The sequence below is a fragment of the Ceratotherium simum genome, chromosome 26, assembly GCF_057802395.1.
Source record: "Ceratotherium simum simum isolate JZ-2026a chromosome 26, ASM5780239v1, whole genome shotgun sequence".
Taxonomy (NCBI): domain Eukaryota; kingdom Metazoa; phylum Chordata; class Mammalia; order Perissodactyla; family Rhinocerotidae; genus Ceratotherium; species Ceratotherium simum.
In genome coordinates this window covers 39,113,718-39,127,483 of record NC_141925.1, presented here as the reverse complement: position 1 = coordinate 39,127,483, position 13,766 = coordinate 39,113,718, and the positions used below count along the sequence as shown (strand labels likewise).

General features: G+C 39.6%; 1 protein-coding gene across 1 annotated transcript in view; it reads right to left on the bottom strand.

Moving 5' to 3' along the window:
- Positions 1 to 246: 246 nt before the first annotated feature.
- Positions 247 to 13,766, bottom strand: part of LOC101407841 (cytochrome P450 3A12-like) — a 34,133-nt gene continuing 20,613 nt past the window's right edge. The window contains exons 12-15 of the mRNA XM_087449240.1: positions 12,608 to 12,768; positions 9,893 to 10,119; positions 2,611 to 2,773; positions 247 to 459 (exon numbers count right to left, since the gene is read on the bottom strand). Coding sequence (XP_087305366.1) covers positions 364 to 459; positions 2,611 to 2,773; positions 9,893 to 10,119; positions 12,608 to 12,768 — 647 coding nt within the window. The 3' untranslated portion in view covers positions 247 to 363. The remainder of the gene's footprint in view (positions 460 to 2,610; positions 2,774 to 9,892; positions 10,120 to 12,607; positions 12,769 to 13,766) is intronic.

The following is a 13,766-nucleotide window of genomic DNA, read 5'->3' as shown; positions in this document are numbered from 1 at the left end:
TCAGCACAATAATTCTTATTTTCATTGAAGTTTGTTGATACAATTATTGAGAAACTTTTATTCTCGATCAGTGCTCAGGACAAGTAGATGGTACTAACGGAGGTGGATGGAGATCGTCCTGTGAGAACCAAATAAGTTGAGTCCACATATCTGGTACTTACTAGGCCCCTCCTTTATATTGAACAACACATAATACTCTACACAGACACTGAGAAAGTGCAATGAATGTAATAATCCCTAGGCATCCATGCAGTGCAGCAGGTTAAGTCCATCTTCATTTGTTTTATTCACAAGTAAATTGAGGTCTTCGGTGTTCTGGGACACAGCTAATTTGAACAACAAAACAGAAGTCCTTAGGGAGAGTCAGGCTCCACTCACGGTCCCATCTCTGGACTCAACTGTTAGAACAATGGGTTTTTGTGGTTGAAGAACTCCTCGCCTGCCTAGTTTCAGGGGGATCTGCAACAGTTAAACATGCATATGAGAACTGACTGATAAGCCCCCCCAACAACAGAAGCAAAGTAGACGAGATACATTAAGGGCAATAATACTTTAAAAACATATAAACTACTTTTAACATCATATATCTTTGATTCTGTATACTTAGTCTATAAGCTGTGTCAGACTGGACAATAAAGCTTTCATCCATCCACCCATTCAACAAAATATCTATGCAGCACACTTTTGGACCAGGCCAGAGACAAAATCATGTTGGCTTGTGTTCCTTTTTGACTTCAATTTTAAGTAAAAAGAATGACCCATTTACATTTAAACCAGATTCTTAGGGTTTGTGGCAAACTCTTTTGAAAAGCAACATAGAATTAATTTCACATATGTTGGAACTTGCAAGGTAATCCTGAGTGGGTACACATTTTCATTGCATGAATCATCCTCAACTTCTAAAGAGTGCAGTCACCTCCCCCGGTGGAACCCATCCAGATTCAAGATGGGATAAGGGCTTTTTGAAGCATTATGCCCATTTTCTACCATCTCTTGGATCCCATGTGTACTGCAAATGGTCAACTTCTGACCTACAGTGTTTTGACGGATAGTTTTAGCTCCATTCTCACCCAGTCACTCCTTCAGCATAGGGAGACCACCAGCAGATTCATCTTTGGGACTCAGTTGACTGAAGCACAAGCAAATTGTCATGGAGGGTGAGAAGCACCAGCCTGTGAATGACTGGGAGTTTGCAGGGAGTGTCTGCCCATCCCAAGTGTGCCAGAGACCTGCTTTCTCTCAGGACTGAGTCCCCTGTTTGTACATACTTACAGGACTGCCATACAATTGCCCTAAAGTGAAAAATAAGATGGAAACCCTCTCTATCCTCCTCTCCCCTGAAGAGACCCAATTTAAGGGGAGGAGTTACATATTAAATGCAAGAGTCCTAGAAATAATTCTTATTATAGGACCTTATTTGACAAGAATCAATGGCAACCATTCTTGATGTTCATCAGAGGAGAGATTCCAGGTATTTCTATAAATATAAAACCTTGTTATTTTATAATTTAAAATAGCATAATATATTTCCCCTGCATACAGACACACACACACACAACATGCACATATACAAATGTCATTTAAGTTTTTATAGCTAAAATTGTTCAAAATTTTTATCCAAGAGCTCCAAATCAACTCAAATCACTCCTTAAGCATTTACTGTATGACTTGCAAGGCACCAGCTAGAGTTAAAGATAGTCTTAGGTAAAAATAAAACATAGAGCATGAAACTGGATGGTTTAATGACAAAGTACTAATTAAGGTGGTCGAACCCATGATACCAGCCTGCAGTAACTGATAACAGAGCAGAGGAGAGAATGGGCTCTGGACTACATGAGGAAGGTTCCATGGAGGGGCTTAGAGATTGAACTTGAACTTGAAGGATAAGAACAGAACATGGAGGAGAGCAGGAAGAACATTGATAAAGTTATTACTAGGATGGAAAAGGAGTCCAGATTAACTGGAGTATGGCTCTCAAAATGTGAGATCAAATAGCCAGATGGCCCTAGGCTGTGGGAGTCCTTCACATCTGGCATAAAACCTTTAAATCAGTGATTCTCAACTTTGGCTACACATGAGATACAACAGGGGTGCATTTAAGCCCCACTCTCGTGAGTTATTTTAGAATTTCTGAGATGACCTGGTCATCAGGATTTTTTAAAGCTCCTCGTTGATTTCATTACATAGACAGTGGTTGAGAACTGCTGTCACAAATCTTCTGTAAGTTCTGGTGGAGAAGAGCATCCTTCAAAAGTCATGACATGGTAATTGCTGCATTTCAAGCCTGTGCGTAACACTTCCCCTTCCTTCCTATGAACTTGAAATTGAATTTACATCTTTGCTCAAGTTCAAAGCACTGCTCATATTCATGCCATGCTCATTGAATTGACTCTAGATGACCTTCATAGTTGTGTCTTTACAACACCACAGACTTAGCAGTCCAGAGCTGAAGGACCCTAGGGTCACAGATGGCTCCAAATAGGTTCTCTGGCCAATAGTAAATTATTCTTTGAATAGAATACATTCTTTCATATATAGAGAGAGAGAACCACCGGTTAAAAAAAAAATTCCCAATAAGACATTATTTATGCGGAACATTAACCATCTGACCTGTGTTTCTTTACAAGGTTTGAAGGAGAAGTTCTGCAGTATTCTGACAACAGCAAGTTTCATGTTCACGGTAGCGAACCTCATGCCAATGCAGTTGCGAGGTCCAGTTCCAAAGGGCAGGTATAGATAAGGATTTATGCTGTCCTTGTTCTTCTTACTGAACCTGGTTCCACAATAGTAGATGAAAACAAGTTAATGAAACATAAAGAACATATGAGCTAAGAGAGTGACGTCAGCATCATGGTGGAGTGAGTTGTTCCCTTTGTCTCTCCTCTCAAAGTTACAACCAATCAGACATCCACTGAGCAACAGATGGTTCTCTACACAGCACAACAGGGTGCATAGGAGATCCATGCATCTGTACATCTGAAGGTGGCAGGACTGGAACCCCTGGAGGCAGTGGGATTACGGAAGCAGCCACTTGCCCCTCCCCCGGCAGCATGAATCCAGGGTGTGGATGCAGATCCTGGCACGTGCGCCTGCAAAATGTCACTGTGAATGGAGAAGAAATAGGAAGTGCCATGGCTTACACGACTGCAAGTAGAGCAGAAACAGCAGGCACCACTGCTCATGCAACTGTGAGCAGAGCAAAACGGCAGGCACAGTGGAAGCAGAAGAAGTCCGCACAAAGCCTCACATGACTGGAAGCAGATGTGGTGGCAGCAAAATCAATAAACATCACTTGCTATCTCCCAGGGGATCCAGCATGTGTGTCCTTTCCCCATTTCCCAGCAGTGGCCAGGTCTTTCCAACAGTACAGATAGCATACAAAACTCGGATTATCCTAGCTGGAGTGGGGTACCTTGAGCTGAGTTTTGAAAACACACCAGCTAGCACCAGAGAACAGAGGCTGCAGGAATGAGCAGCAAAACCAAACTCTCCTGGCTTAGCCCCTGCTCCCCAACCCTGGTGGCAGGGTGGATCTGAAACAAGAAGCATCAGGAACCACAGCAGAACCAGTGAAACTGCTGCCTCTGGTGGACCCCCAACACCAGCTCCACCAGCTGCAGGAGTGCATACAAGTTCCCTGGACCCCAGACCTCCAGTGGCAACAGCAACACCTGTGAACCTGGAACCCTTGGTACTGATGCAACCAACACCGCCAGACAACACAGGAGCAGCAGTGCAAGTGGTGCACAGGACAGCAGCATCCGAGCATATAGAGAACCTATGGAGAGCCACTGAAGGAACACAAGACCCAGGTGACCCTGGAAGCAACAGAAGTTCTTGCAGCCTGGGCACATGGGTGGTGACAACTGAGATGGCAGTTACATCATAAGCAGCAAGGCACCAGCACCTCAGAGGCAGAAGTGGCACAAGGAGGGCACTGACAACGCCTCTGGCAGAGGCAATGGAGAGAGGAAAGGGCAGGCTCTCAAATACAACCAGTAGCAACTTGGAACCATAGTATCAAAGCCTTACTCAAATAAGAAATGATGTTACTACCAGAAATACACTGGCAGATTATTAATTCATCAAAAACCATGAAGAACTACAGTAACACAGCACAACAGAAAGAGAATGATAACTCTTCAGAAACCAATCTGGAAATAGAAGATTACCATCTAACTGGCAGAGAATTCAAAAGAGCTGTCATAAAGAAACTAAATGAGTTACAAGAAACTCAGAAAGACAGCTCAATAAGCTCAAGAATAAAATTAATGAACAGAATGAGTACTTCACCAAAGAGATGGAATCTAAAAGAACAAACAAACAGAACTTCTGGGGATAAAAAACACAATTAATGAAATAAAAAATAAAGTAGAAAGCATTAAAAATAGAGTAGAACATATGGAGAAGTGAATCAGTGAGCTTGAAGATTGAAATTGAGAAATGATTTGGTTGGAGGAGGAGAGAGAACAAAGACTTTTAAAAAATGAAGAAATTCTTCAAGAAATTTCTGACTCATTTAGGAAAAATAACATAAGGATAATAGGTATCGCAGAAGGAGAGGGAGAAAGGAGCAGAGAGCTTATTCAAAGAAATAATAGCTGAGAGCATCCCAAACCTGGGATAGGAACTGGACATGCAAGTATATGAAGCTAATAGAACTCTTAATTACATCAATCCAAAAAGACCTTCTTCAAGGCATATAATATTAAAACTATCAAAAGTCAATGACAACAAAAAATATTAAGGGCAGCAAGAGAGAAGAAAATATCCCACAAAGGAACTCTCATTAGATTTTCAGCGCATTTTTCAGCAGAATCCATACAAGCCAGGAGAGAATGGAATGATATATTCAACATACTGAAAGACAAAAACTATCAGCCAAGAATACTATATCCAGTGAAATTATCCTTCAGATACGATGAAGAAACAAAAGTTTTCCCAGACAAACAGAAGCTGAGGGAGTATATCTCCACTAGACCTGCCTTACAAGAAATGTTGAAAGGAGCCCTCCTACCTGAAACAAAAAAGCAAAGGGTTACGAGGCTTTGAGGAAGGTGATAAATAGACAGAATCAGAAAATTGCAACTCTATATCAGAATAGGTTAGATAAACACTTAATTATAACATAAGGCTAAAGGGAAAGAAAGCATCAAAAATAATTATAACTACTTCAGTTTGGTCACAAACTAACAGCACAAAAAGAATGATTTGTAACAACAATAACCTAGACGGGAAAGAGGAAAATGACAGATCTGCATAGGCTAATGGAGATAAGAGGCTATCAGAAAAAGGACTACCTAATCTATGGGATCTTTTATACAAACCTCATGATAACCACAAAACAAAAAATCAGAACAGAGTCACAAATCATAAACAAAGAGAAAACTGAGAATAACAGCAAAGAAAACCACCAAACTGAAATGGCAGACAGAAATACAAGGAAAAAGAAACAATGGAAATATAAAACAAGCAGAAAACAAAAGATAAAATGGCAGTATGAAGTCCTCATATATCAATAATCACTCTAAATATAAATGGATTGAATTCACCAATCAAAAGACACAGAGTGGCTGGATAGATTTACAACCAAGATCCAACAATGTGCTTCCTCCAGGAAAGATATCTCAGCTCTAAAGACAAACATAGGCTCAGAGTGAAGAGACAGAAGATGATAGTCCAAGCAATTGACAACCAAAAATGGTGGGTGTAGCCATACTAATATCAGACAAAATAGACTTCAGGCCAAAAAAGATAACAAGAGACAAGGATGGATATTATATAAGGATAAATGGCACAAACCATCAAAAAGATATAACATTTATTAATATAGATATTCCTAAGATAGGAACACCAAATTACATAAAGCAATTTTTAAGAGACCTAAAGAGAGGACTTGACAACAACACAATATTAGTAGGGGACTTAATATCTCACTTGCATCAATGCATAGTTCATCCAAAGTCAAGAAGGAAACAGTGGCCTTAAATGAAACACTAGATGAGATGGACTTAACAGATATATAAAGAACATTCCATCCAAAAACAGTGGAAGACATATTCTTCTCAAATGCACGTGGAACATTCTCAAAAATAGACCATATGTTGGGAAACAAAGGAAGCCTCCATAAATTTAAGAAGATTGAAATCATAACAAGCGTCTTTACCAACCACACTGATATGAAACTGGAAATCAACTACAAGAAAAAAGCTGGGAAAGCCACAAACATATGGAGACTAAACAACCTGCTACAGAAGAACTGTTGGATCAATGAAAAAATCAAAGGAAAAATCAAGAAATCCCTGGTGGCAAATGAAAATGAAAACACAACATTCCAAAAATTATGGGATGCAGTAAGAGTGGTACGAACAGGCAAGTTTATGGCAATACAGGCCTACCTGAAGAAACAAGAAAAATCTCAAATAAGCAAGTTTACACTATACCTTAAAGAACTATAAAAGGAACAACAAAGCCCAAAGTCAGTAGAAGGAAGAAAATAATAAAAATCAGAGCAGAAATAAATGAAACAGAGATTAAAAACAATAGAAAGGTGCAATGAACACAAGAGCTGGTTCTATGAAAAATAAACAAAATTGACAAATCTTACCCAGACTCACTAAGAAAAAAAAAGAGAAGCTGCAAATAAATAAAATCAGAAATGAAAGAGGAGAAATTACAACAGATGTCACATAAATACAAAGGATTATAGAGGACACTATGAAAAGCTATACACCTGTAAATTGGATAACCTAAAAGAAATGGATAAATTCTTACCATCACACAACCTTCCAAAATGAATTAAGAAGAAATAGAAAATCTGAATAGACTAATCACAAGTAAAGAGCTTGACACAGTAATCAAAAACGTCCAAAAAACAAAACTCCAGGACCAGGCGGTTTCTCTGGAGAATTCTACCAACACTCAAAGAATATTTAATACCTATCCTCTCAAATTCTTCCAAAAAATTGAAGAGGACAGAATGCTTCCTAACTCATTTTACAAGGCCAACATTACCCTGATACCAAAACCAGATAAGGACAACACAAAAAACAAAAATTACAGGCCAATATCACTGATGAACATAGATGCAAGGATCCTCAACAAAATATTAGCAAATTGAATACGACAATACATTAAAAGGATTATGCACCGTTATCAAGTGGGATTTATTCAAGGGATGCAGGGATGGTTCAACATCCACAAATCTATCGATGTGATACACCACATTAACAAAATAGAGACTAAAAGTCACATGATCATCTCAATAGATGCAGAGAAAGCATTTGACAAGGTCCAACATCCATTTATGATTTTAAAAACTCTCAATAAAATGGGTATAGAAGGAAACTACCTCAACATAATAAAGGCCATACATGACACACCCACAGCCAACATTATACTCAACAGTGAAAACCTGAAAGATATTCCTCAGAGAACAGGAATAAGGCAAGGATACCCGCTCTCACCTCTCTTATTCAACATAGTACTAGATGTTTTAGCCAGAGCTATTAGGCAAGAAAAAGAAATAACAGGGATCCAAATTGGAAAGGAAGAAGTAAAACTCTCACTATTTGCATATCACATGATTCTGCATATAGAAAACCCTATAGAATCCACCCAACAACTATTAGGTAGAATCAATGAATACAGCAAAGTTGCAGAGTACAAAATCAACGTACAAAAATCAGTTGCGTTACTATATACTAATAATGAACAAGCAGAAAGAAAAATCAAGAATACAATCCCATTCATAATCACAACAACAAGAATAAAACATCTAGGAATAAATTTAACCAAGGAGGTGAAATACCTATACACCGAAAACTATAAGCCATTGCTGAAGAAAGAGAAATGCTTCCCATTATTTAAATTGTTATTTTCCCTTCTCTTCCCTTCCTCTCCCGGCTCTCTCTCTCTTTCTTCCTCCTCCCCCATAGAATAGCTTACATCAGAGGATTTACATGGGCATATAATGCTACTCTACTATTTTATAATCACTGACTTCCTTCTCTTTCTGTTCCATCAGCTATAAGTTCCTTGAAGGTTAGACCTATGCTTTATTTCATTTGATTTCTCAATACGTGATTACATGAAGAAAAATTGTGGTTTGGGGAAAGCGATAATGGCAATGTGGCTATGTAATTTTAAAGAGTCCTTATATTTTGGAGAACATTCTGGAATAGTTATACATGATATGCCTTAAAATAATATGGGAATCAGAAGAAGGGTAGCAGCGTGTCAGGATGACGCTTCTGACATGGGCTGATGGTTGTTGGGCAGCTGGTGGACCCACATAGATACGTTAAAACTATTCCATAGACTTGTGTCTATAGAATGTGCTTTTACATATGTGAAAACACATATACATGTGTATATATCAAAAATTCTTCATATTAGACATTTTTTAACATTTGGATTTCTCACTGCCTGTCCCAGTCCCTGACACACAGTAAGCACTTACTCTCTATTTGATAAATGAATTAATCAAAGAGAAGTACAGTGAGCGCTCTCTGGTTTTATGCTTGTGAAACTACAGGAGGGGAATAGCAGAGCTTGCAGGAACCTTAGAGGTCCTCTGGTCCAGAAAACAGAGCACTCGGTCCACTCTAACTTATTCTTTCAACAAGTACTATGTGTAGACGCTATGCCAGCATTAACGATGCCATGCCAACAAGACAAGGACCCTGCCATCAGGGAGCTTATAGTCAGGAGTTAATGAAAGTCTAGATCTCAGCTAGTGCCCTAAAAAGTTCATTCCAAATTGTGCTCACCAATATAATAAATGCAAAAGCGTCAGCTCCTTCCAGAGTTCAAGCTGTGCCCAAAGTCAGACCTTGGCTCTGAGTTCCCAGAAGAGCATGCTCAAGGCCCCTCCCAGGAGGATGTCTCGGAGTCTAGACAACAGAGTAATTCCCTTTGGAAGGGTCACCCAATACTGAGAGTGGAAGGGAGCTGGCACACGACTGCAGCCACAGACAGCACGGGGGACCTATGCTCACGTTCGTCCTCAATGAGGCTGCTTAAACCATCAGGATGAGGACCTCTCAGGTTGTCACCTCACTCTTACAGTAACGCTAGAGGAAACAGCAGCAATGTTTGAAAAAATGGAATGTGGGAATGTGGGTGGTAAATGAGGAGAGCTGGAGGGAACTGCATAGAAAAATGTAAAGGAAAAATAGCCTGTATTCACAAAATCAGATAGTGGTTCAGTAAATTATGGCAAATGCATGCAATCATACACAAATATATATACTATCTTTATACATATACATATATATGTGTATATATGTATATATATATAGTAACATATGATGTTGTCCATAGTTTATTGGTAAATAAAGTAAGAGGTTCAAAACCAAAGAAAATAGAATACCATTCTAATTTTTTTGTTGTTTTATTGCTGAGGAAGATTAGGCCTGAGCTAACATCAGTGCCAATCTTCCTCCACTGTATACGTGGGTCGCCACCACAGCATGGCTGGTGAGTGGTGTAGGTTCACGCCTGGGATGTGAACCCACGAACCAGACCATCAAAGCAGAGCACACAGAACTTAACCACTACAGCATGGGGCCGGACCCCCATTCTAATTTTTTGAAATCTAAGTATGCATAGAAAAATCTGCATAAAGATATGTATCACATTGTTAGTGAGACCTATCTTAAGGTATTAGCAATGTGGACAGCTATAATTTTCTTTTCTCTAGCCTACAGTTGGTAAAATTTTGACAACAACAGTGACCACTCTTGCAATAAGGAAAAAAACTGCCGAAAATAAAAAGATGTACAAATAAATGACTGTATAATCACACATTTGTCATTTATACTAAGAGACATCAGAATATGCTCTAATCTGCCAATATCAGGGTGGGTTCTCTTTCCCAGGGGCCCTGTACCTTTCAGGATGGAACTCCTCAGGCTCTGGCCAGAACTCCGAGGCTCGGTGAAGAGTAAAGGTGGGCACCGTCACCAGAGTCCCTTTGGGAATGAACACCTCGTTGATTTCCACATCTTTGTTACAGACCCTCTGAAGTCTACTAACAACTGGGAATAATCTGAGAGATTCATTCAACACCATGTCAAGGTACTCCATCTGTACCAGAGCATCATATGTGGGAGGTGCCTGGGAAGAAAGAAACAGATTTTGATAAACTGCGATTTGGAATCAACTTTTCCCTCAGTCTCTGCAGTACTATTGAAATGTTAGGAGTATGAAAGAATAATTCATATTGATAAAGGACCTTAGCATTTATAGACATTTTAATATCTACCATGTCCTTTGACCTGCTCAATGGCCCATTGAGACGCACGGAGTAGCATGGACTCCCAGGACTATAGGAGACCGTTGGGACAATCCCCTAAACAGGGTCTGAAATCCCTCACACTACCACGTAGTGGATTTTCTTTCTTATGTGAACAAATGTGACTAATAGACTATGATTCTTACTCTTAAGTGAAATATGCCAAAGTCACTGCTTCCTCTCAAAACAGAGGCCACACATCAGTAACAAGGAAAGAGAATGTATAAAAGAGCAAATGCCCTATTCAACATAACATTTTTTAGTTGGAAAATCCTACTTGCTACCTCTTTAGTTTATATATATACATATATGTAATTTGAGGAGAAACACTGTATTACAAAAAAAAAACTCTATAAATAATTTGGGGAGAAACTAGTTCCTTTCTAAAACAAATATGACAAAAGAAAGGTAAGATTGGATGCTACCACAGCACTGTCAATTTCATTTCTAGCGAAAGTTATAAAGAGGATCAGAACCCCACTCTCAGCCACAATCTCTGTTGCTGGAAGTCCCCTAGTTTTAGCTTCAGGATTTGACCATAAGCTATGAAGATCTAAACAAGCCACTCCAGCCACAGAGGCCAGATTTCTTCTTATCACAAAGAAATCCAGTTTGGGGAGAGATCTGAAAACTGTCTAGACAATACGTGGCTATCACCTGGTATTATTTTGAAGAGGCCATATTCTGGAGGTTAAGAGTTTGGCTCTGGAGCCAGACACCTTGGAGTATAGTTTGGCTTCCTCACCGTTAGTTATAACTAGTGTATGAAAGTATTTTCTCTCTCTGTAACTCAGATTTCTGATATGTTCCACAGAGATAATTAGAGTAGACACTTCATAGGGCTGTTGTACAGAGACATTCACTGCTTACCCAACATCCATGTAGTCTCACACATTTCCTAGGCCCATGAACTTATGGGAAATCAGCTTTGGCGATGGGCTGTGAGCTGAGGTGATGTATGTCACCTTGGGGACCAAACATTTGAAAGCTAGTGAACAACACTCTAGTTCTTTACTTCCCAGCCCACAAGAAGGCCTCCTGTTCCTGTTAATCAGCTGCAAGAATGTGGAGCATCCTAGCCTGTATCCCTAGTAACTATGTGGAGCAGAGACTCCGACTCTCATCTTCCACTACATCCACATAGACATGTAAATGTCAGTTTGAAGTAAACCTTTGCTATGTAAAGCCACTGAAATTTGGGGGATAATCTGTTACTGAGGCTAAACCTACCCTATCCTGACTAATATGGAATTTTACGATGATTAATTCATTTAAAAATAGAAAGCATTTGGAAGAGACACACTTAGTAATAAGCAAATGTTAGCTATTCATGTTGTTATTGTCCTTGTAATTATTATTATAAAAAAGAGAGAACACAATGTTTAGCTAGTGTCTGTCTCTAAGTGACCTTTTCATCATATTACAAACAAAAGAATCCCAATAGAGGCTTTACAAGAGAAAAAGATAATCTCTAATTTGTGGAGACCCTGAAATGTTTTCTTGCCTTATATCTGAAAGACCTAAGACTCAGAAAGGTCATAAGACTTGTCCAAAACCAAGTTAAGACTCAGAGTCATGTCTTCTGTTTCCTACCATATGCTCTACCCTGTACACCAGCCTCTCCTAGTCTGCAAAGTTTTCCATGGGTAGCAGACTGAACTAATGGTCCAATTCTTCACCCTTTCCTGTGTCCATGCCCTTTGCCATCTAACTTTGTAGTGTCCTTCCATCCTTACTCTGGGCTTGGCCATGTGGCTTGCTTTGGGCCAAAGGAATGTTGGTTAAGTGTGATGTAAGCACAGTTTTGAAAGGCACCCATATGACTGGGCTTCTTGCCCTTGCCCTCTGCTGTTGACCTGAGAAGGGCACACCCAGACAGGTTTTTTGGAGCATGAGAGATGTGTGGAGCTGAGTCAGCTCAGCCAGCTTAGCCAAGCCCAGCTAGGTCAGCGAATAGCCAGACCAAAGCAAGTCCAGGCAATATCAACAGAGATAATTACCCAGACACTTGAGCAATAAAGGCTTATTGCTAGATGCCACCGAGATTTTGTGATTTTTACCCGGCAATATTGTGGTAAAGGATAACAGATACATCAGGACCAGCCCTTTTTTCAAAGATCTCAGATTTACGGGAGTAGCATACATTGCCTAAGTTTCTCCCTTTGTTTTTGTCTCTTTACATCCATCTTAAATAGAGTAGGTGAAAGAATTGATGTTTATGCATTTTGAAAAATTATTCTAGAAGTGGTGAGGAGACATTCTTGCTAAGACTTCACCTTCACCCTCTCACTCCAGGTATCATTCACTCACCTTATTGGAGAAAGTCCCATCAATCTCCTCCTGCAGCTTCTGCTGCACATCAGGGTGAGTGGCCAAAAGATACATAAGGAAGGAAAGAGAAGTGCTCGTGGTCTCATAGCCAGCAAAAATAAAGATAGTAGATTGGGCCACGAGCTCCAAATCAGACAGAGCTAAGAGAAAAGGAAAGACATTTTAGGGGTAAGCACCTCAATATAAAACATCAGAGATTAGATGATGAGAAATCCAAATGAAACTCCCAAAACTCACAGGGAAAAAATAGAATAGCAGTTCAGAGTCAAACTGAGAGTGGTTTGCACCCTGATGTCAATCTGAGAGAAAAGAAAAAGGCAAAAATTGTCTTAATTCAGTTTTTCCTGAGGTCTATACTATTCTTGGACATCTCCTGGTTATGCCACTGTCCCCACCAACAGAGGTGGGTAACTTAAGAGACAGAATTTCTGTCTAACATGTACAGTGTTCAGTATGTCCCATGGAGAATCCCAAAAGTACTTTAGCTACAAGTAATGTGGAATAGCATACCCCCAGGAAAAACTTCAATACTCTAGCTAAAATATAGCTTGAAATTTTTTAAGAAAATGTGTAATACTAAGGCTCAAATGTAGAGAAAATTAAAGTATCTGTCCACTAACATCTTTAGGAGAATTAAAGAGAATAATATTGGGCTACTGATAAACTTTTGCTACTCAAAGTGTGGTCCATGTACCAGCAGCATCAGCAGCATCTGGGACCTCATTTGAAATGCAAATCTCAACCCCCACCATAGAACTATCAAATCAGAATATGAACTTTCACAAGATGTAGTGGTTGGTGTGCTTGACTTAGCTTGAGAAGCATGGATTGTACCTTAAGTGTTGTCAGGTAATGGAAGACCTGAGGCAAAAGTCTTCAAATGGAAGATCCCAGATATGTACAGAAACTACAGAGACAGACAAAATGCTAAAAGAGTGGTGATTGACCCTAGTCTAATCAGTGGCATTAAATAGCAGAAGAAAGAATGGCATTGGCCAGCATGAAATGAGGAAAAATAGGGTCCAGTGAGAGTAACAGCAATGCTTATTCAATCATGGCCTGAATGCCATCTTCCTCAGCATATGCGACCTTTCTTTGCCCTGCTTTATGGTCAGCAAATAGCCCTTGTGTATATATA